General features: G+C 36.1%; 1 protein-coding gene across 6 annotated transcripts in view; it reads left to right on the top strand.

Annotated features, from left to right (window-relative positions):
• The window catches only part of NOL4 (nucleolar protein 4), a 264,078-nt gene that overhangs the window by 74,308 nt on the left and 165,110 nt on the right, over nucleotides 1–24,660 (top strand). For all 6 annotated transcript variants that reach the window (XM_040984706.1, XM_040984711.1, XM_040984710.1 and 3 more), the window contains 3 exons: nucleotides 10,714–10,825; nucleotides 11,739–11,851; nucleotides 18,955–19,087. In XM_040984706.1, coding sequence (XP_040840640.1) covers nucleotides 10,714–10,825; nucleotides 11,739–11,851; nucleotides 18,955–19,087 — 358 coding nt within the window. The remainder of the gene's footprint in view (nucleotides 1–10,713; nucleotides 10,826–11,738; nucleotides 11,852–18,954; nucleotides 19,088–24,660) is intronic.

Below are 24,660 nucleotides of genomic sequence, written 5' to 3'. Positions count from 1 at the left end.
AATAAGGCAAGGACTTTAACCCCTAGGCTACTGCGCTAGGACCCTCAAAAATGCAATTTTAAAGATAATGTACTATATTTGTACTATATACTTTTTTTAAAAAAAAAAGTTAAAATGTATTTGAAAAGCAATGAATGACAAAGAGAGAAATTGCGATCTGCCATCTATTGATTCACTCCCCAAATGCCGCCAACACCTCTGGGCTGGCCAATGCTGAAGCCAGGAGCCCAGCCTGAATCTCTCACGTGGGTGGCAGGGGTCATGCCTGATGCTTTCCCAGGAACATCAGCACAGAGCTGGATGCCAGGTGGGCAGCTGGGACTGAAAGCAGTGCTCCCAGGACATGCTAGAAACACAGACATCAGGTTCTGCGATGGTCCCAGAGTGAATGTGCAACTGGTTCATCTTGAAGAGCTTATTGATACAAAGTGCTGTTTGCAGATATTTTATAAATCATATCGTGAAAGGTTTTGGTTTTTGGTTTGGGTTTGCTTTGATTTTACAGGTGGAGTAGATTTTTTTTTTTTTAGAATCATATGTTCCCTGAGCGTACGGGCACAGGGCTGTCTTAGCCACAGATGAACAGAGCACCTTATGGATAGGAGGTGCCCGACATCCACTCACTGTAGCTGTCGCTATCTTTGTGAAGCCTTTGCCTTTTTGACACAAACTGAACAATTACAAAATGTGACTCTAATGAGCAAATCTTAAGCAACTTCCGGACTGCCGTTCGTGACTGTAGTTACTGCATTTCACAACTCGGTGTTTGCAGTGACCAGCCCTCCTGGAAGCAAGCCATTTGGGGGCTCCATGGACGGGTACAGTCACTAACACAAGTGCTTCCCATTTGCATTTTAGGAAACATTGTGATTCTTCACTAAATAAGGTTCATCATTTGAAGCAGAATAGAAACACATTACTTACTTTTACACACATTGGTTTATCTCTGTTACACACACACACACACACACACACTCAGCACACCCCATGCAACCACAAATCCACACAGGCTTTATACAGGTGACTTCTAAATACTGAGAAATAGGTGTTTATTAATATAAACATATCACACATAATGTTAAAGCCACCGTTTTTGGATAACTAAAAAGAAAGTGACTATTAATCAAGCTGTTACAGCAAATGTGCACAGCATCTCAAATGGAAAAGACTAACAGAAATCCTGTGGTGCAGCAATTAAAGTTATTAAATAGAAATATTACAACAGAAGAGCAGTGTATTGCCATTCATCAGTATTGCTTTATTCCTCATATAGGTGTAGTCGTTACAGATAGGTGGAATACACATCGTTTATCTTCAGAAATTATCCTCCCACTGGTGTAGACAATCAAAAGATGTAAGAGTTCACATACAGGCATGTTTATCATTATGCAGTGTCACACTTCTGTCATCAGCTATCTCCTTCTTAAGCAATAATGGTCCGGTGAATACTGTTTGAAAGAGAATTAGCCTTTTGGGGAAACTTCCTTAACGCCTGCTTTGGAACAGTAAATTGCTACTCCAGTGCACCCTAGTGGTGAGAGCGAGATAATGCAGCGTTATTTATTTGTATTGATTTTTATTTGATTTTTCACTTGCTGGTTCATTTCCAGAATGCCGACAACAGTTAGGGAGGAGACATCTCGAGACAGGAACTCAGATCTCATCCAGGGTCTCCCCATTGGGAGGCAAGAGCCTAGGTCCTTGAGCTATCACTTGCTTTCTCCTAGGCTGGGATGAGGAACCAGAGCCAGAAATCAAACCCCAGCACACTGATGGGCAATGTAGATTTCCTGACTCACATTTTAATTGCTAGGCTAAAACGCTGACCTGGAAGGTGTTTTTATTTTTGCTTTATATTTTTTTTAATATTTGGAGTTGTCTTTGAAGTAACATGTTATAAACAGATACTTTTCTATTAAATAGGAAATAAAGAGTCTACTCCTTTGTGTTAGCTTTGCTCCGCAATGACTATGGGGAACACCTTTCTCTAACTTGATTCATGCCTTTTCAAGAGTTGAGAACATTATTCTCCAGCTTTTTAAGCAGCTGTCTTAGTGGCTTCTTGATGAATAAAAGGCAAGAGTCTGTTATCTGTGTTATGATGTGTTCAACTGGTCTACTCCCCATTCTTCCGTCCACGGTCACCGCACACCACAGCTGTATTTGAGGATGGCTGTGCGCACTGGCCAAGGCAATAAGCAAAGAGGTGACTCCTCAAAGAAACAGCCAAGTGGCTTCACTGCCTCTTTTGCAAGTTTAGATTTGGGGCCAAAAAATCTTGTTATTTTTGTTGTGTGCATCCTTCAGTTAGTTGTATAATTATTTCTGCAGTGTAAAAGAACTGTTTCTCCATGGGGTACTGTAGGCATTTGGGTCAGAAAGGTGGCATTGAGCCAGCAAGTGCTGAGACTAGCAACACACCCCCCAGTCCTGTGACCTGCAAACTCCATTCCTGCTGTCTTGTTTCTGCATGTGGTCTGGAAGGCACAGCAGCCCACCCCCATCCCGAAGCCCTCCACCATGCCGATGCCAGGTGAGACATTTCCTAAGGAAAACTGTCTTGAAAAGCCTTTACTTGACATCTTAAACATCTTTCTCATTTGCCAACTGTTGAACAAGCCAAGACTTCAGTGAATTCTGCATCTGAGGCACGTCTTTATCAGATCATGCACAGTCTGCATAAAGGTAGAAGTGGCACAACTTACTAGACTTTCTAGCAGAGTGGAATCCAAACTTTTCTATTTTCTCCCAGTCCTCTTAGATGGCAAATTTTTACCTGCCTTGAGTGGCTGCAGCAACTGTACTATTTGCTATTTCTTCCCAAAGAATCGCTGTTTTCCTACTGGCCAACAGTGTATGAGAAAAGTAAATCCATCGCAGAAGGAGCTTGCCTGTGCCCAGGATCCTAGAGCAGAATGATGGGATTTTACGTGTTCTCTGCTAAGCCCAGAAACAGAATTGTGTCACATTATGCATACTCACCAGGAGAGGTCAAAAGGAGGCAGGCATTCCTCAAGCAGAAAATCATTCTATAAACTGGATTTGCTGAATCATCTTAATTGCATGCAATACTTGGAGATTTCTTTTCCCTTCATTTTAGGAAATTAATGAAAAGGCTCGCTTACAGTGTTCATCTGCTCTGTTTCCCATCTACTGTTAGAATTCTCTGTTAGGACAATCTGTTCCTTAGCAGACAAATGTTCTATCCTAAGAAATAATAAAAATAGCACCCACAAGTTAAGGAATACATTGGCAGAATATTTATCTCTATTTTTGATGCTATTCCATTTCTTCAATTGGCGAGTATTTTAATTACAGTGAGATGAAACTCCCAAATTAACGTTCATCATCACACAAAAAAAGAGACAGCAGAAATCTTTCCTCAAAGTCAATAAACTTCAAGTATAATTAATGAAAGAGAAGCTGTTTCCAATTAACATTAATTATACTTATACCACGTTTTGTCTCCTGTTTGTCTATCCCTTGGTTGCTAAGTTTGATTGATGTGGCACTAAACCCATCAGATGATGTCCTGCATGTTTCTAACCCCGTGTGGTCTCCTCCTCTCGTGTCTTTCGGGTGAGTTTCTGTGCCTCGGTGCGAGCTGAGTCCCTGCCTTATGCCTAGCATGTGTTCCCTTTCCCTTTCCCTGGAGGATACTGTCTTCTTGTGCCTGTACTGCTTTTACGTTTCATCTCTCTCTCTCTCCATTGGCCTCAAATCTTCAAATTGCCTGTAGCTGTCTGAAAAAATTGACCTAAACTATCTAAAAACATTCCTGCTTGCCTTAGATAGCTTTTTTGGATCTTCCAACTTTTATTTTAAATTTGACCGCATACCCTGTTTTCTGAAAACTACACAAGTCTCTTTGGATAGACAGCATTTGTACCGGTGGGAAATAATATCTCTCCCAGCATATATTGTCCCGCTTCGGGTACCTTTCCAGGTCAATTTTATAGACTGTGATCACTTTAAATAACGAAATAGAGAAAAGATAAGTAGAAATAAGTGGTTAGTCTTATTTTATGGCTAAGTATATATCCTAGCTTATGATATAAGATATATTGATGCCGTTGGTCTAAAGAGCTGGAAGGTGTTGCTTGACATGGATCCCATTACATATTGCCTATTATCTGTCCAGCAATCACTTTTGTTTATCTTCTGCTCTCATTTCTCTTTATATTTCCTTGTATTTTCCTGACCTAACAAGTTGGTTCAAATGTAAGTTACCTTCAGACATGCCTCTCCAATGTCATTCATGTTAAATAAATGTGCCCCTTTTTTTAATCCAGAATCTTAAGGGTGTTCATAAGAGAAAATCTTAAAAGTTTTGTTTCCATAAGTGTTCTGTGAATTGTTTGGCAATAGCTATGGCTTTCATATTATTATTGAGGTAAAATTATCATTACTATTCTCCAAAAACAAAATGTGGGGAAGGTGATTTTAAGCAAATGATTGTGACTATATCCACTTGCTTATCCTAAAGCTGAGATCTGAAAGAGTACAACTTATTAAAGCATTCAGTCATTTTGTCAAACTACTAAAATTTAATAAATCAAGTAACCAGTTTTTAAGACAATACTGACTGTAAGAATGGCATGATTTGGAGACTGGCTTTGTGGCCTAGCAGATTAAGGCATTGCTGATGGGCACTGGTTTATGGCCTGACTACTCCTCTTGGGATCCATCTTCCTGTTAATGTGCCTGGGAAGGCAGCACAGACTGGCTCAAGTGCTTGGGCCCCTGCCACCAACACAGGAGAGTTTGATGCAGCTCCTGGCTCTTGGCTTCAGCTTGGCCCACTCCTGGCCTTTTGTGGCCGTCTGCAGAATGAGCCAACTGATGAAAGATCTCCCCGTTCTTCCTTTTTATTCTGTAACTCTGCCTTTCAAATACATAAATCTAAAAAAAATGATTTTTGGTTGATAAATATTTTAATTAGTTAACTTGTTTTATAGCATTATTGTTAACTCAAGATTCACTAGTTTCATTGGAATGTCTTGGTTTTGAACTCACACAACTGCTTCAAGTCTTAGGCCAAAATTGGCTTTCGTGCTGGTGAATTTCTTTCAGCCATTTGAAGTCTTGTGCCTTTAGAAATAGGCAGTTATTTGCTTTCCTTTCAAACATTCCATTAAAATAGAGTCCTGTGCATTGAGTTCCTGGTTAGTACTATGGCATTGGCACAAAGTCATCATCTTATTCAGTAATTCTGCCAGAACAAAAAAGATGTCCTGTTAATTTTTTCCAGGTGGGGCTTTGCATTGTTACTATAGAGTCTGACACTGTTTCCTGTCGAACTTTGTAACCTGAGACAAGGTACCAAGTGCTTGGGTACTGCATGTATCAGATGGGTCACCTCAGACTGGTGAGAGCATTTTATATGTCCAAAGAACCTCTCACACTAGGAAGCATTATAAACAGTTTGGAATAATTAACCTGTGCTGTGAGGTTAATATCACAGCTCTTTGTGGATGAAAGTCTCTATCGTTTCTAAATACTGATAACCGAAAGTGGCCACAAAGCACAGTGGTTAAAGAAATAGCTTGGAAACCACATTAGCACAGGTGAATGCTGTTTCCTGTGCAAGATCCCAGCTCTCTCTAAAGCTTAGCTTTCTCATCCGTAAAACAAGTCAATGATTAAAGTCAGTTCATGGGATTATTGTGAAGAATACACTTTAAATAAATGAATTATAAAATCCATGTAAAGTTCTTATTTAGCATAATCCACTTACTATGCATCCAATTAATAAAAAGCTTCACTACACTTAGGTTATGTGGGACGTGTTTTCTTCTGTTGTAAGCAAAGTCAATATTAATTGAAACGCAGCAAAGACAAATCTTGATGTTGGAAATCGTCAGTTCGATTTCAGCAACCATTTCCAAAGCAACTCAGTTATTAAAGTGTTTTGATTAGATTAGTTTTGTTTTGTGTAGTGATTCACTTCTTCATTCTTTCTAACATTATGCCCCTTTAACTATCGTGATCAACTAGGAGAGCTAATTTATTTTTGAGTATGAACTTCTGATATTACAAAGTAAATTAAGAAAGCTTATAGAATTAAATGCTGCCAAATTTACGAGATGTGTTTTGCAAGTGAGTTTACATATGGTTGGCTGTTTAAATCCTAACTCTCTTGGGTAACCACTATTTTTATCTTGATTCTGTTGAGAGGAAATTGAGTGGCCCTTGAGAATTTCCAGGGATTGGCTACGTATTCATAGGGGTTTTAAAAGTAATATTTTTTTTTTCTTTGGGAAAGGCAGAATATTGTGAAGGTAGAGGCTGTTTGTATCCTCCTTTCTATTATAGTGTTTGTTAGTAAAGTTTCCAGAAATATATTATCAATCTTTTTTTTTTTAACTCATTTTCATGTACTAAAAAAGTAGAGCAGTGGCAGCAGCAATGGGGCAGGGACAGAGAGAAAAAGGGAGAGACAGAAGAAGAGAGAGAGAAAGAGACAGAGATAGAGAGACAGACAGAGAGAGAGAGAGAAAGAGAGAGAGAGAAAGAAAGAGATTGATTGATTCTTCTGCTTGTTAGTTCAGTTTCCCAGTGCTCATAACAATAAGGGTTGGGTCATGCTAAAGCCAGCAGCCTGGAAACCTATCTGGGCGTCCAGAGAACTGGCAAGGAACCACATATAAGGGCTGTTATTGCCTTTTCCCCAGGATACATTAGCATAAAGCTAGATCAGAAGCAAAGTAGCTGGAACTCAAACTGGCACTGATAACATGGCATGTGAGTCTCCCAAGCCATGGTTTAACCTACACCACCACAACACCACCTGAGTCTGCCTTAAAAAAAAAAAAAGACAAAGATTGAAGATCAGTAACAATGTCCCTTATAGAATTTGATCATTGACCTTTCTTCAAGTTGATTAGTTTATCATTAAATTACTAATTTTGTGCTATCTTAAGAGAGCCTGATTTCATTATTTAATCCATCCAAAGACATTATTTTTATTTAGAATCATAATTATATGTTTTGATAGCAGAAATAACCTCTACTTCTAATTTATGCTAACATTTTGATATATTCTGTATTTCTGAAAAATTCTATTATACTGTGTTTACACTGTGGTATCTAAAAAAGTTAAAACCCCCAACACAATAAAAGCACACACCCCTAAAGAGAAAATGTTGCACTTTCATTGAAAGCGTTATGTTGTCAAATACACAGATAACTTATGGTTTTTAGGAGATGTGGGTCATCATTCATAAGGACTTCCTGTAATATTGCTAACTATTTCCCTTTTGGGTTTTTTGACTTTACTTAATCCTATGATTTGATTCCCTTCTCTTTATCGTCTATAAATCTACTAGAAGTTATTTTCTTTTTGCCATGGATTTTACATAGAATATGTTACAGCTATAATAAGCTATTTAAGATGATAACAAAATTATATACACATAAAACTTTTTAAGAATGATAGTTTTGATTATATAGAAAAAGCTGTAGTCCGAGGTTTAGAGGTGGGCCTGTCACTGGGATCCAATGTGAAGCTGCGTGCTCACTTTGTTCTTTTACCTGGCAGAACACGTTTCTCATCTTTCTACAAGCTGTACCATATGGGTTTGGGGGAAATTTGGCTTGGGAAAGCTGGAACTGTCCTTTCTTTCTTCTTGGCTGGGCCTTTTCTTATGTCTGTGTTCCATCCAGGGGCTATAATCTCTTTAGTTGCTCTGAATAGATAAAGATGCCTACATGGTTGTTCAAGTTTCTTCAAGTTTCTTCTGTGGGAGATTGGGCAATAGAAATTCCTACTCCACCATGAGCGTAACACCACTCCTGAAAATCCCAGAACCAGACCAGTGGAATCAGGTCAAGAAGAAAGGAGTTGATTCCCCGCTGCCTCTCCACTGTAGGATAAATATTGTTTCTGAAAATGAATTACTGTTTCATATATGAAAAACTTCTTTGGAAGGTCACTCTTTGTGCCCAAGACTATCCCGTCGTATGGAGGCCCCAGTCCATAGGAGGTGGGAAAGGAGAAATTTGAGGGAAATGAAATTACATGGCAGGTCTCGCCATAGAAGAGTTCCAAATGCTGTTGTCCTCTTATGTAACGTAGACTGACATGACAAATGCCATGTCAGAACCATACAAGAGAGAATTATGTGGTCAAATATTTGCTTGAACATCATTTCCAAACTAAAGTGTGATTTGTGTTATTTCATGCACACTGGTACACACATACGCTCATATAGTTGTGGATATCACATCGAATCATTTTTAATATGAAAACGATAAATGATGAATAACAATTTCAAGAAAAATTGATTTGGAGTCCAATAGTGTTAGGAAGTGTCAAAGAATTGGAATAAGGCAATGATAAATATGTCTAGAAGGGATTTCTCCATGAGCACTGTAGCAGGTTTAGGAAGTAGTGGATTTTCCAGAATATCAAGACCTTGGTAGTTGATGCAGTATCTCTCCAATTCTGGCATTCATCTCTCTTTATCTTTATGGTAATTCTCTCTTGTGTAAGCAGAGAAGATTGAATAGACATCCTTTATGGAAACAAGTGCAATCTTGTCCTAAAATTCTGCTTGTTGGCAAATAGGTTGGTCAACTGCATTCATACCCATGGTCTACAGCTCCATGTGTGTGTTGAAGTGTAAAATACCAGGAAAAAGCATACAATGATAGACTTTTTAAAGTTTTTAATTGTGAAAGGGGTTTTATAGAGTCTGATGAAAACTAATCCAGAAATAAATGACAGTGTTAGTTCCTTCTGTAAACGTGGGAAAAGAATGATCAATTCATGTGTGCAATTGGGGATACTTCAAAAAGTTTGTAGAGGGGAGAGGATTTGGTGGAGCAAGTAAAACACTGCTTGGAATGCTGGCATGCCGTATCTGAGTTTGAAATTGGATTCCACTGCTGACACCAGTAGGGGGACACAGAGGATGGCTTTGTAGTCGCCTCCCTGTCACACAGGCTGGAGATCTGGGTGGTTAGAAACTCCTCTCTTCAACCCTGATTACTGCAGGGATTTTGAGAGTTTTTTTTTTTTTTTTTAAATCTACCTGCCTACCTTTCAAATTAATTAAATGTTTTTTTTTTTTTTAAGCTCGATGAAATTTAGAATCGAAAGACTCATTTATTTTGGTATAAAATGCAAGAGTCATAACAAAGTTTATGGAAACTACTCTTGTGAAGAGATTGTGGAATCAAAGTTCTTACCCCAAGATAAAGTCAAGCTTTAATTCTCTTTTGTTGTAAGCTTTGGAAATACACTCGTGTGTGTGTGTGTGTGTGTGTGTGTGTGTGTGTGTGTGTACTGAATTGGAGAGAAAAGTTGAATGATAGAATGAAGGAGAATTTAAATTGCACATATATTTATATATAGTTTTCAGGAACTAATATTAAGGATTTGAACAAAATATGTTTAGATCAGAACTTTTCCCCCATAACAGGTTCATTTAAAGTGGTAATTTTAAAAAATTGCCCATGTTAATTCATAAATTATATAATTACATTTCAAGACTAAAGTTTCATATTTCTAATCCTAGTAGAAGTAAATTTTAATTACCTGCAAGTAAGTCATTGATGGCAGATTTTATCCATAGAGTTGCCTGTCTTTTGGAATCCTTAGGACTTGATGAATCCATCACCAATAAGGAAATTAGCAGATCACTATATTTGGTACATATTTTTTCTTGCTTCCACTAACTTAACAATGTTGGTAATGGCTGTACCTGCATCTAGAAAGTCCTCTGTGGCATTTAGGTCTAGCTTACAACTCATTTATTGCTCCACTTCCCTCCAGTTTGTTTCCGCGTTAGTGCTGGGGTGGGAAACCAAACACTTTCTTCTGATTTCTTCATGGAATTCTCTCCGTGAATGACAGCATTTATTCAGAGGTCTTTACCAATCTAGCAGTCACCTCAGGAGTTGTTTGGTATAATGAGAGGAACTTCTTGGTTTTCTCAGATAATATTTAGAAAGTCACTGTGATGAAATACTGATTTCTGACTCGTTGTAGGCTGTGACATCTGGAGAACGAGTTCTGTCTAGGACACAGAAAAGCCGACTCTCCTCCTGACCATTGTTGTGAGCAATTGTGGACATTAAATTAGGAAAAAACTGCACAAAGTAAATAAAATAGAAGGCCTAAGTGCATTTCCAAGTGTGTCATTTTGTGTGGAAGGGATGATTCACTGCAGTACGTATACATATATGTGTGTATGTGTATACATATATATGTATATATATATGTGTATATATATGAATTTGAATTTGTCTTTTCTCAAAATTTATATAAAATCTGAATAAAGAAAAACTCATTATAGAGTATGCAAAGTCAATTGTTTCCACTAAGGATTAAATTTTGAAATCGAATGTGAGTTTGATCACACTAGCACTGTGTTTAAAAACAGTGTTGGCGATTTCTAATAAAAAAGGAAAATTCACTGAGCACTGTGATTATTTTCTGAAAAGAGATGCAGACACATACACAGACATCCATCCAGATGGGGTTGATTTTTTCTTTCTCCACATGGCGTTGTTGGCTATGCTTAGGAGACATCTAATCAAGTTGGATAGATATTTCTTGAAATGATGCATGGTACGCAGTGCATGCTCCCATTGTGCTTTCTGCCATTATCAAATAATGCGTCTTATTTGGAACTACAATGATCATTTCTGTGCAGGCATGCTCAGTCAGCTTGTATAATAACACCTGTATTTTGTGAATCATTTCAGATTTCAGAGAGCTATGCGTTTCTACCAAGAGAAGCGGTGACACGGTTTCTAATGAGCTGCTCAGAGTGCCAGAAAAGAATGCATTTAAACCCAGATGGAACAGATCACAAAGGTAGTCGCAGTGTCAAATAGTGAGATTTAAAGTCATTTCATTCATAATAGCAATTTATATTGTACAGTTTTATAAAAATGCGGTAGATGGAAACAGTTCAAGAAGTCAGATCATCTCATTTATTCAAGTAGGAGGCAGCAAATTTTGAATATCCACTTAGAAAGTAATTCAGTGCCTTTTCTTAGGAGAAATATTGTTGTGGCAAGGGCAAATAACATTTTCTTTATGTAGAATAATGTTTTAATATTCATTTATTGTCTTTCATAGTATTTTAGGTAAATTCAGCAAATCGATTTGTATCAGTGTCTTTTAAAATCTGCCAATTCATAATTTGTAACCATCATAAATAATACAGATGGTCATTCGGTGAAATTTTTACATAAACACTTATGATATCCAAATTTATCTCAATTTGTGATATTCAATATTATCTAGATTTTTTTCATGACTATGTTCTTATCTCAAGACAGTCTCAAATAGTTTTGCTATGTCATTTCCCCATGTTGGGAATGAATAGCCTGGTTAAAAAAAAAAAAGCTTAAAAACGAAGAATATTCCCTCTGGCACTCCTAAAGTACTTATAGAACAAAACTGCACAACAAAGAGGGGAAATACAAATAATTATATTTATTTAACACATTAGCCTTGTTTGTGGTTACTAAAGGTATTGAAAAGTTCTTCTGTAATTGGAATTCACTGATGTATGCACATTATAAATTGTGTTGATATACCTTTGTATGACCTTCCCACTCTTTTTTTTTTTTTTACACTTTGTATCCTTCTGTACTGCTAAGATGCTTTTAAGCACTCGATCTCTAGAAACCTGTTTTCATTGGGCTAAATTGGATCATTGCGAAATGACAGGTAGAATGCAGTATTGCTTTCATTGCCCATTAACCATGTTTCATTACAGATAATGGAAAACCTCCCACTTTGGTGACCAGCATGATTGACTACAACATGCCAATTACCATGGCTTACATGAAGCACATGAAGCTGCAGCTGTTGAACTCACAGCAAGACGAGGTAAAAGGGAAACACACGCATTTGTAGCGCAGGCTGCAGTGGAGTTTGATAACCATGACTGTTGTGTTAAGGATGAGGGCGTCGGGAAAGCAGTGATTTACGTTTTAATGAAAAAAATTGTCACCAAGATGGCACAGATGGGGAAAGTGGACATGGACTCTGAGTCCTGGATCAGCGTCCCCGCTTTCACACACCTAACATAGTGCTGCTTGTGAAGTGGCTCTTTCTGGGAAAAAAATTGATTCTCCTTGGTTCATTTGAGAATCAGTGCACTAAGCTTGCCAAAGTCCTAGAAAGCTTTAGCGGGGCAGGAGGAGAATTTACAGTAAATTTTCCATAACTAGGAAGAACGTAAGACAGCTATTAAGGTTGTTTTGTCTAAAAATTTGAAAAGATTGATTTGATAGGTTGTACAAGTCTAATCATTTCTTTACCGCTCACAAGTATTTTGAGGTTATTTTTTATTCATGTACCATTCTATTTTTTTCATTTACTTCTCTGTATTTTCTAGGAAAAAAATTATGGTGACTCTTAGTTGGAGGTGATCTAATGCTTCAAATTATTTTATGATGTGAGAATATAGCAATATGTTGCCATGTATTAAACACTTAATGTGTATCTATTGAGATGTACATGTATTGAACACTCTTTAGGATTCTAACTAGTCCCTCCTTTTGGTTTGAGAATTTCAAAATCAGTGGCTGAGTTATATATGTAGCCTAATTATGGTCTTGAAAAGATAAAATAATAGTTGCTACAAAATAAAGGCTTATGTATCTGTGTTAATTGGTTAGGATATATTATTTAGTAGAGATGGTTAAACTACCTACATTAGGAACAGATCCTTAGGTCAATAAATCCTTTCCTGTTTGCAATTTCTTCAGATAATAAAATTTCTCCAGAGTCTTTTAGCTGTTGCAGTTTTTGACAAAGTATCATTTAAAGCTATTTTAAAATAATTTTGTCTCAATAAACCTAATGTTACGCTATATTCTGCAAGGAATAAACATTCGTACAATTACAGTAGCAAATTATGTATTTCCATTTGGCTCCATATAAATAAATGAACAAATATCAATAAAATCACAGGGCTGAAGACTCAACACAATTTCAAAAATATTGCCTGTCCACCTTCAAAAATGAGAAATTATTTCCATGAATCATTATGTATTTGAAAAAAAACAGCATCTCATAAATAGGCTAGCATTGTGAAATTATTTGTGCATAGCTCACTTAGTATTGATATGTTTATTTCTAGGTCAAAATATACAAAGACCAACTTTGTGCCAACAATACAGGCCACATATGCTGAGTCCTTCTGGCTTCTAAGCATCATGAGTAATTAATATAAGACACAGATGCTTCCAAATTGTTAACTAGATTAAGAATTTACTTCTTGTGGTCACATTTAAGAATTTTGAATTTGATGTGCATTGTTTTTAAATATTCAGATAAGTGACTAATTATATATTATTTAAAAATTTTAGAAAATTTTGATTATTGAAGAACAGGACAGAGGTAACTCACACTAAAATGGAATCCAGGTGATATAGGCCTTGTTTGCAAGTTATATATGAATCTGAATATCATTTAATCCAGGAAGTTCAAACAATATTTATTGGATGCCTTCTATGATCCTGGTACTCTGCAGACAAGCAATAGATACATCGACAAAAAATCCTGCCTTTTTAAGGTTATCTTCAGTTAAGAGAAACAGAAAATAAAGAAAATAGACTTTTACTCTTTTATAGGGACATGGTAAATCTTATTGAAAGAAATAAGGTGGCCAGAAATGATAATTTCTTTAGAACCAAGGATCACAATTTTAAATACTTTCATTGGGAATGTATCATTTGACCAAAATTGAAGGAAACACAGTATGTATTTATCAGGGGAATATAGAACAAGGCTCCTAAAGCTAGTTTGTATGCCATAGCTGAAAGACAAGCAGAATAGTCAAGATAGTGCAACCAGAATAAGCAAGAAAGCAATAATAGGAGAGGGGTTTAAGGAGATGGTAGAACTCTTAGTCATGTAGAGCCATACACCTTAAAAAGTTTTGGGTTGGCCCAGCATCGTTGCATAGCAAGCTAAGTCTCCACCTGTGATGCCGGCATCCCATAGGGGTGCCGGTTGGAGGCCTGATTGGAAAATCCAGCCCCCAATTGATATACCTGGGAAGGGAGAAAAAGATCATCAGTGTGATTGAGTCTTGCACACAGGCAAAAGATCTGAAACGTCTGGGCTTCTAGCTTTGGAGCAGCTCAGCTAACCCTAACCCTAACCTCATTGCATTCATTTGTGGAATGATCCAGTGGATGGAAGATCTTTCCATCTCTCCCTCTCTCTGTCCCTCCTCCTTTCTCTGTAACTGCCTTTCAAATAAATACTCAATAAAAAAGAAACAACCGCTGGGCTTTACTCTGAGTAATATGGAGCAAATGGAAGGTTTTAGGTAGAGATACTACATGATCTGATATATATATATTTTTGCAGAATCACATCTTTTGAGATTAGACTATAGGGAGACAAGCAGGGTGGGCTGTCAGGATTTATTGCAGAGTAAGTATTGCCTAAGAGTTAACAAAAAATTTCAAGTTTTGCATGAGAACTTGACTTTGGAGTAACTCCCTAGGTTTGCTCCCTCATAAAACAGATTAAGTTGGAATGGCAGTGGTGGTGTTAGGTAATGTTGCTAATGACAAACTGTCAGAAGCCCAGAAATACCTTGTAATAATCTTTCAGTTTCCTTTAACTGGATGATTTTTGCAATTGGCATTTCCTCTTTGGTGGTATGAGCCTAATTTGCCAGGTCCACGATTTATCTAAAATAATGGTGTGAATTGTCACATGACAACCGTAACAGCTCCTATGAACGAGAAACAGCCTGTGGCTCCCTGTTGGAAAGCTTGTTCCTTCACTCCTTTCTTCTAAATAAATCTACAGGCAGGGGTGACTAGTCCTTATGAATATACAGTGCACTTCGTTGTATGAGCTCCTGAGGAGTGTTTTGGGAATAGAGTGTGATCCTGGCTAGTTTAGAGCCATAACAGATAAAGTAATGAAATAAGATAAGATTATGAATAGGCTTTAAAATTTTTCTCACCAACTGAGTGTAGAATCTGGAAGAAAAATCAAGAGTCAGTGATGGTTCCAGGGTTTTAAAATGAGCAAGGGTTATTTAAAAAATGCTTTAACTAAATCTGGAAATGCTATGCATCCGATTGACTGGAGATAATCCCTTTGCAGCCTCTGCCTACATGTGGAGATCTTGCACTTCTGCAGAATAAGTTGATACAGGGCATTCAGATTTCTTATGTGGTAGCTGGCTTTCAGGGAGAACAAACAGAATATCTCCCAGGCATCTGGGGTTAACCTGCTATAGGCTGTTAACCAAAGCAAAAACAAACAAAAAGAGATCTCAGTTTCAAAGAGAGAAGAAATATGTATTACCTCTTGGTTTGAGAAATGACATACAGGTGCGGGAAAGGAGGGACTTGATCATACTTGGAGACTATGCACTACAATGGTCAGTAATCATGAGAAAATACTCAATTTAGTATATAGCCAAAGACAAGATTTTAAAATCAATTGACTCGTGTTTTTGGGATTGCCATGTTGAGAAAGATTTTTACAACTTGCTGCATTCATTGTCAGGTCAACCATCCTATAAACTGTTGGGGAAGTTTAGAAAAACTTTCTGAGAGAAATTGTCCAAATATATTTAGATGGTTTGACTAGAAATTTATATTAAGGGATGTAAGGTATGAAACAACTTCTGTATTAAGATGTTTACTACATTCAGTGGGTTATTTGATGCATTTTTAAGATTTAATAATGAGGGCGTGTCAGGATCACAGTGGCCAATATGGGTTGCAGCCACAGGTGGCTACTTAAACTTAATTGAAAAATTACTTAAAACAAGCAAAAACAACAGGTTCAATTTTTACATCACACTAGCTGTATTTGAAGTCCACTATATCTGTATATGGTTAGTGGTTACCTTACGGAACAGAGAATATTGCGAGTAATATTGCCATCACAGAACGTTTTCTTGGACAACACAATGCAAATAACAAGCATTAGGGACATGTGTAGTGTCTTAAGTGGTGGCCTTTTGCAGATTTTAAATCCTGAATCATGGAATGTGATTTTCTGAATAACATGATCTATCTCGTGCACAGTGAGGTCTGAGGGAGTGTTTTTCATACAGAGTGTGGCAAGACAGGCGGTAATTCTGCTGGAGAAAAAAATTTAACTGAAAAAAAAAAACAGCAAAAATGGGATTGATAGGAATAGTTTTCCAACAAGCTTATGGAAAACCCTAAATGCTAAAATGATAAATTGACACATAAGCTGGAAGAGGACAGACATGGCTGCAAATTTTTGAACAGAAAAGTAGCTCATTCAGAAATTGAAAGAGTAATAGTAGGTTACACTTAGTTACATGTAAAGTAAAATGAAATATTAAATCAATGAGAGATGGATAATTCAAGTAACTTAAAAATAGAAAAAACTTAATAGCATTCAAAAATTGTACAAGGATTAAATTATATTTAAATATTAAATTAAATATTAAATTATATTTAAATTATAATTAAATTGTATTTGCATTTTGAAAAGAGAAAACGAACCCATATGAGAAAATGTGATGAAACTCTTGGCTCCAGGCTTTGTCCAGTCCCAGCTCACCGTTTAGTGAGCCACTGGATACAAAGTCTCCGTCTCTTTCTTACTATCTATAACTCTGAATTACAAATAATTAAATAAGTCTAAATAAATCTAAGTTCAAGAATTTATTCTCTAAGTGCAAGCATTCATCCTGTAAGTTCTAATTATTAATGGATTATGTTGTATTTTAATCAAAGCTATCTGAAATATAGGAGAGACAACTGTATTTTTAATTAGCTAAAAAACAGTGTTAACCTGACCAGTACGAAGTTACTCAAGATGTTCTAGGATAAAGAATCACAAACTTGATTTATATACCACATAGCTACTTTGACCCATGATTACCGTTAGACCAGTCTCCCTATCACACAGGGTGAACTTATGCCTGGTGCAACTAAAATCTCAAGGTAATGAAAATCAAGTCTAACTACATACTAACTCTTGTTTCTTATAATTCTTTAAAAAAATCACATCAAATATTTTATGCATTTAATTTTAGACATTGTGTCCCTGATACTATTCTAGATAGTTTACGTATTTAAGCCTCTTCAATTTTCATTCAAATCTATGAAACTGATACTATTATCCCCATTGTGTAGATGAAGGAACTGAGGCATGGAGAGCTTATCTAACTGGCTTAAGTAGCAGTGTAATGCAGGGCACAGCATGGTTTTGAATCCAAAAGCATGGATTCTGAGAATGTCTTCTAGTACACAGATCCATCTATCTATATTATATATAAATATATATTATACACTAATAATATTTCAGCAAATCAAAATAATGAAATTCTGTCATTTACAACAGCATAGTCCCAATTAGAGACCCTTATGCTCAGTGAAATAAACAAATTCCAAAAGGCCAGATAGCATATGTTCTCTCTGACATAAGGCAACCTTCATGCAAAATACAAGATGAATGGATAATAGGTAAACATGTATATATGCGTATTCACCTAGAGGAATTTTACGGTTGAGACTAGCATGCCGAGAAGCGAAGATACTGTGCAGTATGCATCTGTGATCCACACTTTGAATTGGTTATTTAATTTTATTTTTAATATATATGTATATATACTCCAGATGCTTTGTGCTTATTTAGGATTTAGGGTTGGAGAAAGTGCAGTGTGTTGAGAGAGAAGGTATATGGCCAAGAGGAATCTATGTGACCAGTGAAGTATAAGACTTGTGGGTAGAATTTCCTTGCTGAATTAATGAAGAGCCAGTGTTGCTGGGTGTGCCCTGACATAGTCACATCTTTGGTGAAGGAAGAACCCCAGAATCACCTGGGTCTGATCTGTGGATCAGAATACAGATTGATAACTTGGTCAGAACACTGCTACTCCTTCGCCATGTCAGCTTCTTTGCTGACGCCAGGTTGTCATTTATGAAACTGTGGCAATGTTTTATTTCAAGCAGCTGTTTCCTGGGGCCTCAATGACTACTTATGAATACTGGCTCTGGGATATCACAGTGGAGGAAACCATTTAAATTTTATAGGCCTCAGTTTCTTTATCTATAAAATTGGGCAAATACTGGCCCCCGCCTCACAGGCTGTGATAAAGTTTGAATTAGCAAACATGAGAATGATGTCTGCAACGTAAATAGCAATGTGCTTGCTCTGCAGATCATATGAATGTTAAGGTTTCACATCAAACATCTGCAAACTAAAATCAAACCTGGTGATTTTGATGAATTATTTCCATGTTATACATGGTTCCCGCCTACATAACCATCCCGATCATCCAAAAATAATTTCTCTAAGAGGAATTTCCTTCAGTAACATGATTGCAGCCTAGATTTTGTTTGAGTCAGTGATTGACAGGTTTGGTTGAATTGGCCATCTGGCATGCTAGCCATTTGGTAATTTAATTACTATGTGCACTAACTTTTAGTAAATAAATGTTACTCAGTTTTACCTAGAGCTCCTTTTTGTAGTTGCAGTGCAATCTTTATTCAGTAGAAAAAAACAAATGGTACATTATCTTTATACCAAAAATAAAGTTTGAATTTAGACAGGTAATTTATCTTTAGGATCTATCTTGTTTACCTTTGCTGAAGCATTTCATCTTAGAATAGTTTATTGGGTCAATTAATTTTTAATAAAATTTGTGTTTTATGCTATGTTTTCTGATACACATAATTTATTAAAATATGTATTGGCTAAGAAAAAATTCTTTCATTATTCACACTAATTCCCACACTGCATTATTCCTAAGCACATTATTTTGCCTTTAAAAGTATTTGAGTGTATTGACATATTGCTTGAACATTTTCAAAATGACTCAATTGGTTATTTTGAGTATCTATTAGTGTGTAACACAATTTACTGAGTCCTGTAAAAGCTTACTTACTGGGTGACTTTTAATGACTGTACAGATACAATCATTACTGTGCTTTATGATGATTGATGATATTTTGAACTATTTTCAGGATGAAAGCTCGATAGAAAGTGATGAATTCGATATGAGTGATTCAACACGGATGTCTGCCGTGAATTCTGACCTTAGCTCCAATCTTGAGGAAAGAATGCAAAGTCCACAGACTCTTCATGGCCAGCAAGATGGTAAGCCTTCCAAATCAAAGAAAGAAAGCTACAAAAATTAGTATGGTATCAGAACCCTCTAAAATGCCAAGCATCTCTTAACACCCTTGTGTCTAAGAGCTAAGATGGCACACTGTTTTATAAACAACTATAAAATCCAAGTTTGCACACATTTTTCTCCATTAATTTAATATATGTGTTATATTAATGTGGTTTGGATTTGTGTGATAATGTTTTCTAAGTTCAATTTTGGGGACATCCATCTTAAGAGTAAATTAAGACTTTAGTAGTGTTGATCAAAAAAATGTTTTCTTTGACTTTAAAGACAATTTACAACTAAAATATGTTGGATGCAAAAGAGTAATTTACCAGAGTGATTTTTGCTGTAGAAGGAGATATTTTGCTGTGATTTGGGGCTAGTTTGCTCAGATGTTTATGAAAGAAAAATCAGGCTCTTATTTCTGGATCCACTGAAGATTCTTCAGGAATTCTATTATTCTTGACAGGAAGGACAGCATAGAGAAAGTAGATATTGTGAACACCTTAGACCCATTATTTCAGTGACCTTTGAAAACAGTGTCTTGGTTTTTCTAAGTGTAATAGTTGGGTAACTGTGAATGGAAACTAAAGTTTGCATTTAGAAAGGAATTAATATTTTTTTCTTTTAAAAATTAGCTCATTGCATCCTGTAATTCAGCTGTTTGCAAGAACTTTTTGACTCTAGATTATAGAATCAGAATTAGGATCACTGGATTATGTGACAAGTGTATTTCCACTTCTTAAAGAAATTTCCATGGTGGCCGCACTAATTTATATTCTAACAGTGTGAAGTGTTTCTGTTTCTGCACTTTCTTACCAGCATTAGTGTCTCTATCCTCTAGATTTTAGCCATTCTACCAGTGGATTTGCATTGGTTTGAGTTTACATTTTTTTCTGATAGCTACTGATATTGAACAGTATTTAATATATTTTGAGCTATTTGGATTTCTTCTTTTGAAGACCATCTATCCATTTATTGAGGTCCCTTGCCAATTTCTTACCAGGATTGGCTATGTTTTTTTAAGTCTCTTCAATCCTTTGTCAGCTTGCAAGTATTTTTTTCCATTTTGTTGGCTATACCTTTATTTTATTGATCATTTCTTTTGCTGGGCAGAAGCTTCTAGGTTTGTTTACTTTAAGAGTATTTTTTAGGGGTCCTATCCAAGTACTGATCACCGTTGCCAATGTTTTGGTGTGTTTTCCATACATTTCTCCCAGCAATTTTATACTTTCAGGTGTATAATTTAGGTCTTTGATATATCCTCAGTTAATTGTGGTGATAGGTATGAATCTGATTTCATTAATATAATTTTGCCAGCATCATTTGCTAAAGAGATTATCGTTAGTATAGTCTGGGTATTTTTTTTTTGGTAAAGAAATCAGCTGGGTGTAAATATGTACTTAATTTGAAGGCTATTAATCTGTTCTGATGATCCATGTGCCAATTTTTTTGCCAGTACCAGGCTGTTTAAATCACTAAATCTTTATAGCATGCTTTGATGTCAAGTATTATCAAGCCAGCCATTGTTCTTCTTGTATTTTTTTCCCTCAAGGTTGTTTTGGCCATTCTGGCTCTTTCATGATTCTGTATGAATTTTAGGATTTTTTATTTTGTTAAGATTTATTTGTTTTATTGCAAAGTCAGATATACAGACAGGAGGCGAGACACAGAGGAAGATCTTCCCTCCATTGATTCACTCCCCTTCACTCCCCAGAATGAATAGAAGAATACACAATATCATCTGTTTTGGTTACAGTGCAGCTAAACTGCAGGGGAATAATCCTATCAAAATAAGAATTTGAAATAGTGAAACTTCTCATTTGTTTCTGTGTTTGTCATATTAGTGGGAGTCCAGGGAACTAGTCTTAGGCTGACTGTGGGAGTATGGTTTTCTTGTGAGTGGGGTATACTAATATTTAGGAATGGCACAAAGGTTAGCACTTATGCAGCTAATAATGGAGTAGTATAGATGAGGGTTTCTCAGTCTAGGACTAGTTATTGACACAGAAATCTATGTAAAGGGAGATGACCTGCGTGTTGAAGAATCTTTAGCAGATAAGGGGCCTCAGACTGCTACATAATGGTGCACCCCACCTCCAAATTTGACAAAGAAAAACATCTCCAATTTTGCACAAATTTCCCCTTGTTGGAGTGGGGTGAACACTCTGAGTTGAGAACTACTGATGTATGCAGAGAAAGAACCCAATAGAACAAAAATTAGAGACACCATGGGGAGGCATTTTCAAATGGAGGTTGGGGAAATTCTTCTGATGCTATTTTCTGCACTGCTGGAAATATTCCGTAATTATACTGTGCAACATGGTCTGTAACTGCAATATCTTTAATATAACTAAGGAACTACTTTAAGATCAATTTTATTACATTTTGATTAGTGTAAAATTTAAATAGTCTCATAAATGGGTGACTAACATATTAGTGTAGATTTTGGGCTAATATATTGATGTAGAACTCAACAATTACCTTATTTTGACAGGGTAGTTAATTTTTTTGTAGCAATAGAGTCGATGTGTCTGAAGATTTAAGAAAAATTTTTTATGTATAGATTTTTTTAAGGAAAATTTTAAGGGGAATTCCTAGTTTTGTAGTTGTCTTAAACTCCAGTTATAAACAAAATCTTAGCAATACAAAATAATTTAAAATTTTATATTTAATATAGTGTCAGATGACTATTTTGAGACATTATTCTTTAGAAATTTAAGTAAAATATTGTGATTTCAATGAAAATTTTCCCAATAATTTTAACATAGACTGGTATAAATAGTAATGTACTTATTTGGCATAATATTAAGTTGAAAGTAAAAATAATCATATTTTGTTTGTAGTTGTAGAAGAATCATAATACATTTATAAAATACCAAGAGGGATACATTCATATCACATATTTTGGAAAAATAGAGAGGAAGGGAAATGTTATCCTCCAAGCTGAGTAATCATGTGAATCAAGGAGATAGAAATCAGGGATAAGAATCTGTAGTGATCGGATGCCTCTAGATTAATATGCAACATTCAGCTGCTTTTGCTTTTGCGTTTCATACAGTGCCTTCCTAAGACAAGTAGAAACGTTTGCCTCCCACAAACCTGCATGTGATACAAATTCACCCCAAATTAGAGGCACATTTAGCAAGAGAAAACACATGTCCCCATCCAGGGCTATAATTTTTTTAAGACTTATTCATTTTTTATTGGAAAGTCAGATTTACAGAGTGAATGAGATACAGAAAGACCTTCCATCGACTGGTTCACACCCCAAGTAGCCGCATTGGCCTGAGCTGGACTGATCTAAAACCAGGAGCTTCTTCCAGGTTCCCCCATGTGAGTAGAGTCCCATGGCTTTGGGCTGTCCTTGACTGTTTTCCCAGGCTACAAGCAGGGAGCTTGTTGGGAAGTGAGCAACTGGGATAAGTACCGACGCCCATATGGGATCCTGGCCAAGCAAGGTGAAGATTAGCTACTAGGCTACGGTGCCAAGATCAGGGCTGTAATTTTAAAATGTAACTTACTTTGACCAGGGCTAAAATGTAATTTACTAGAGTAATTTACTGGAGTAAGTTGTGGGAGGCCCAAAGTTTCATTATTCAGTAAACAAATTTGTATTATTTCCTAGAGTAAGTTCCATGAAATATTAGCTTAAACCACATGAAATTACCATTTTTCATGGTTTCAGCCTGGTAGTTCCAGATATAAAAATCATTTAACTGAGAACACAAAGGATATAAAAACTGGTTTTTAAATCTGGATGTATTTCTCTTGAGATATGAATGCATCTAGACATGAATTTGTAAAAGGAGTATAGTCCTGTGTTGAAAGGAAACATGAAAATTTGAAAAGCCATGTAGCTGTCATATAAATAAGTGCATAAACAAAGGTGGTTGTAGGAGTTTCCATTTTTCTGCCATCCTTTCTTATATGCTGGATTGAAACGTAAGTTTAGCTGCGGAGTTTACTTTTACAAACCACGCAGATGCACGAGCCATACCTCCACTGTGCTGACGAAAACAATCATGCAGGAAGGAAGTGTGAGAGGCAATGGTGGATGTCACATTTTAGAAGATACTTGTGTCTTTACCACCACCTTCTCATATTTGTTATAATTGTTCTGGACTGTCAAGATATCTTGAAGAGCGCTAAATAATTTGGGTGTGGTTCATGTTCAAATGATGCGGCTAGGCTGTCTGGATGGGGGATTAGAACACATGTTTATCTAAGTCTGAATTAGCTTTTGTTTCTTAATTTTGACAATTACGATGGCTGGTAATTTTGAATACGTTTTTAGAAAAACACATCTAGTCTAACAAAAATGTTCAGTCAACTTTATGAACATTAAACAAACTGAATGAATTTAAACACACACACAAAAATGCATATGCAATCATTTTTACTGCTCCATGTATATATGAATAACATTTTAGCAAAATATACTCCTGTGAAAATTGCATCTAATTTATCTGAATAGCATAGTCTCATATAGTTATTAAAGCACATAAACCAGCCACAAAAGCAGGTCCTATTCACCATTTAATTTAGTTGGAAAATCGAATAAAACATGTTTTTAATAAAAATGATGTAAAACAGTATTCTTAGTAGGAAATTAAATTTGGTGGTTAATATTTTATGATGATGAGTTTTAATTAGAAAAACTATTAAAATGTTTTCCAGGCCAAAACCCAAATTCCCTAGTGAGATTATGTTGTCTTGTGGAAGCCTTTTTATTTAGTTGGCGAGTTTGTTTACTTTTAACAGTTTCTAGTACCTAAGAAATTCTGCATACAGAAAAGTTATTAAAAGTGTTATCATGCAGCCGCAACAAAATATTTCATTTCAAGATCACATCTATTCTCAAATAGTTTTCAAATATTCTCAAATATATTCTGTTATACAGAGCCAAAAACACAATCTACAACAGGGAGAAAAACAGAAAATGTACAATCAACATGAATATGGTGACAGTGGAGTGCTGGACTCTGACAGGGTCCATGCCTACGATATCGGGAAATACTTCAACCGCAGAATGATTTATGACTGTTCATGAAGGACCACCCACTGTAATACTAGAGGGGAAACCAGTGGGTGACAGTAAGGGTGTTACGGAAGCGGACAGGAAATCCCAGAGCCTATGGAACTGTATTGTAAAGTTTTAAAAAATCATTTACAAGGATGTATTAGTTAATTAGGCTGAGTCAGATTAGTTGACTGATGAAGCTTTTAGATAACGCTCTTTGTGGCAACCTGACTGTCAGCAATTACACTATTATTTTCATAAATAAAAACTCCATTTATAAGCTATATAAAGAAACCAGGTAATTAGAACCAATGCTACTATGAATTGAAGGAAATTTAGATTTTTTTTCAATCTGATTGTTATAATGGTGCTTTGTGCACGTATGTGCAAATCTTATATTGCTTTTAAGCAACAATTCTTTGTTTCCAAAAGCAGAAGAAAGAGCCATTAAACTTATACCTTAAAGCATCCTATGGGTTTGATTGAGGAGCTGCTTACTTATTCATTTTTAAAAAGGTTTTAACAGAGAATATT

The sequence above is a fragment of the Ochotona curzoniae genome, unplaced genomic scaffold (genome assembly GCF_017591425.1).
Source record: "Ochotona curzoniae isolate NIBS_2020 unplaced genomic scaffold, NIBS_Ocur_1.0 contig_43, whole genome shotgun sequence".
NCBI lineage: Eukaryota > Metazoa > Chordata > Mammalia > Lagomorpha > Ochotonidae > Ochotona > Ochotona curzoniae.
Note: the sequence above shows the minus strand (reverse complement) of the source record. Positions and strands in the feature narration are given on the sequence as shown.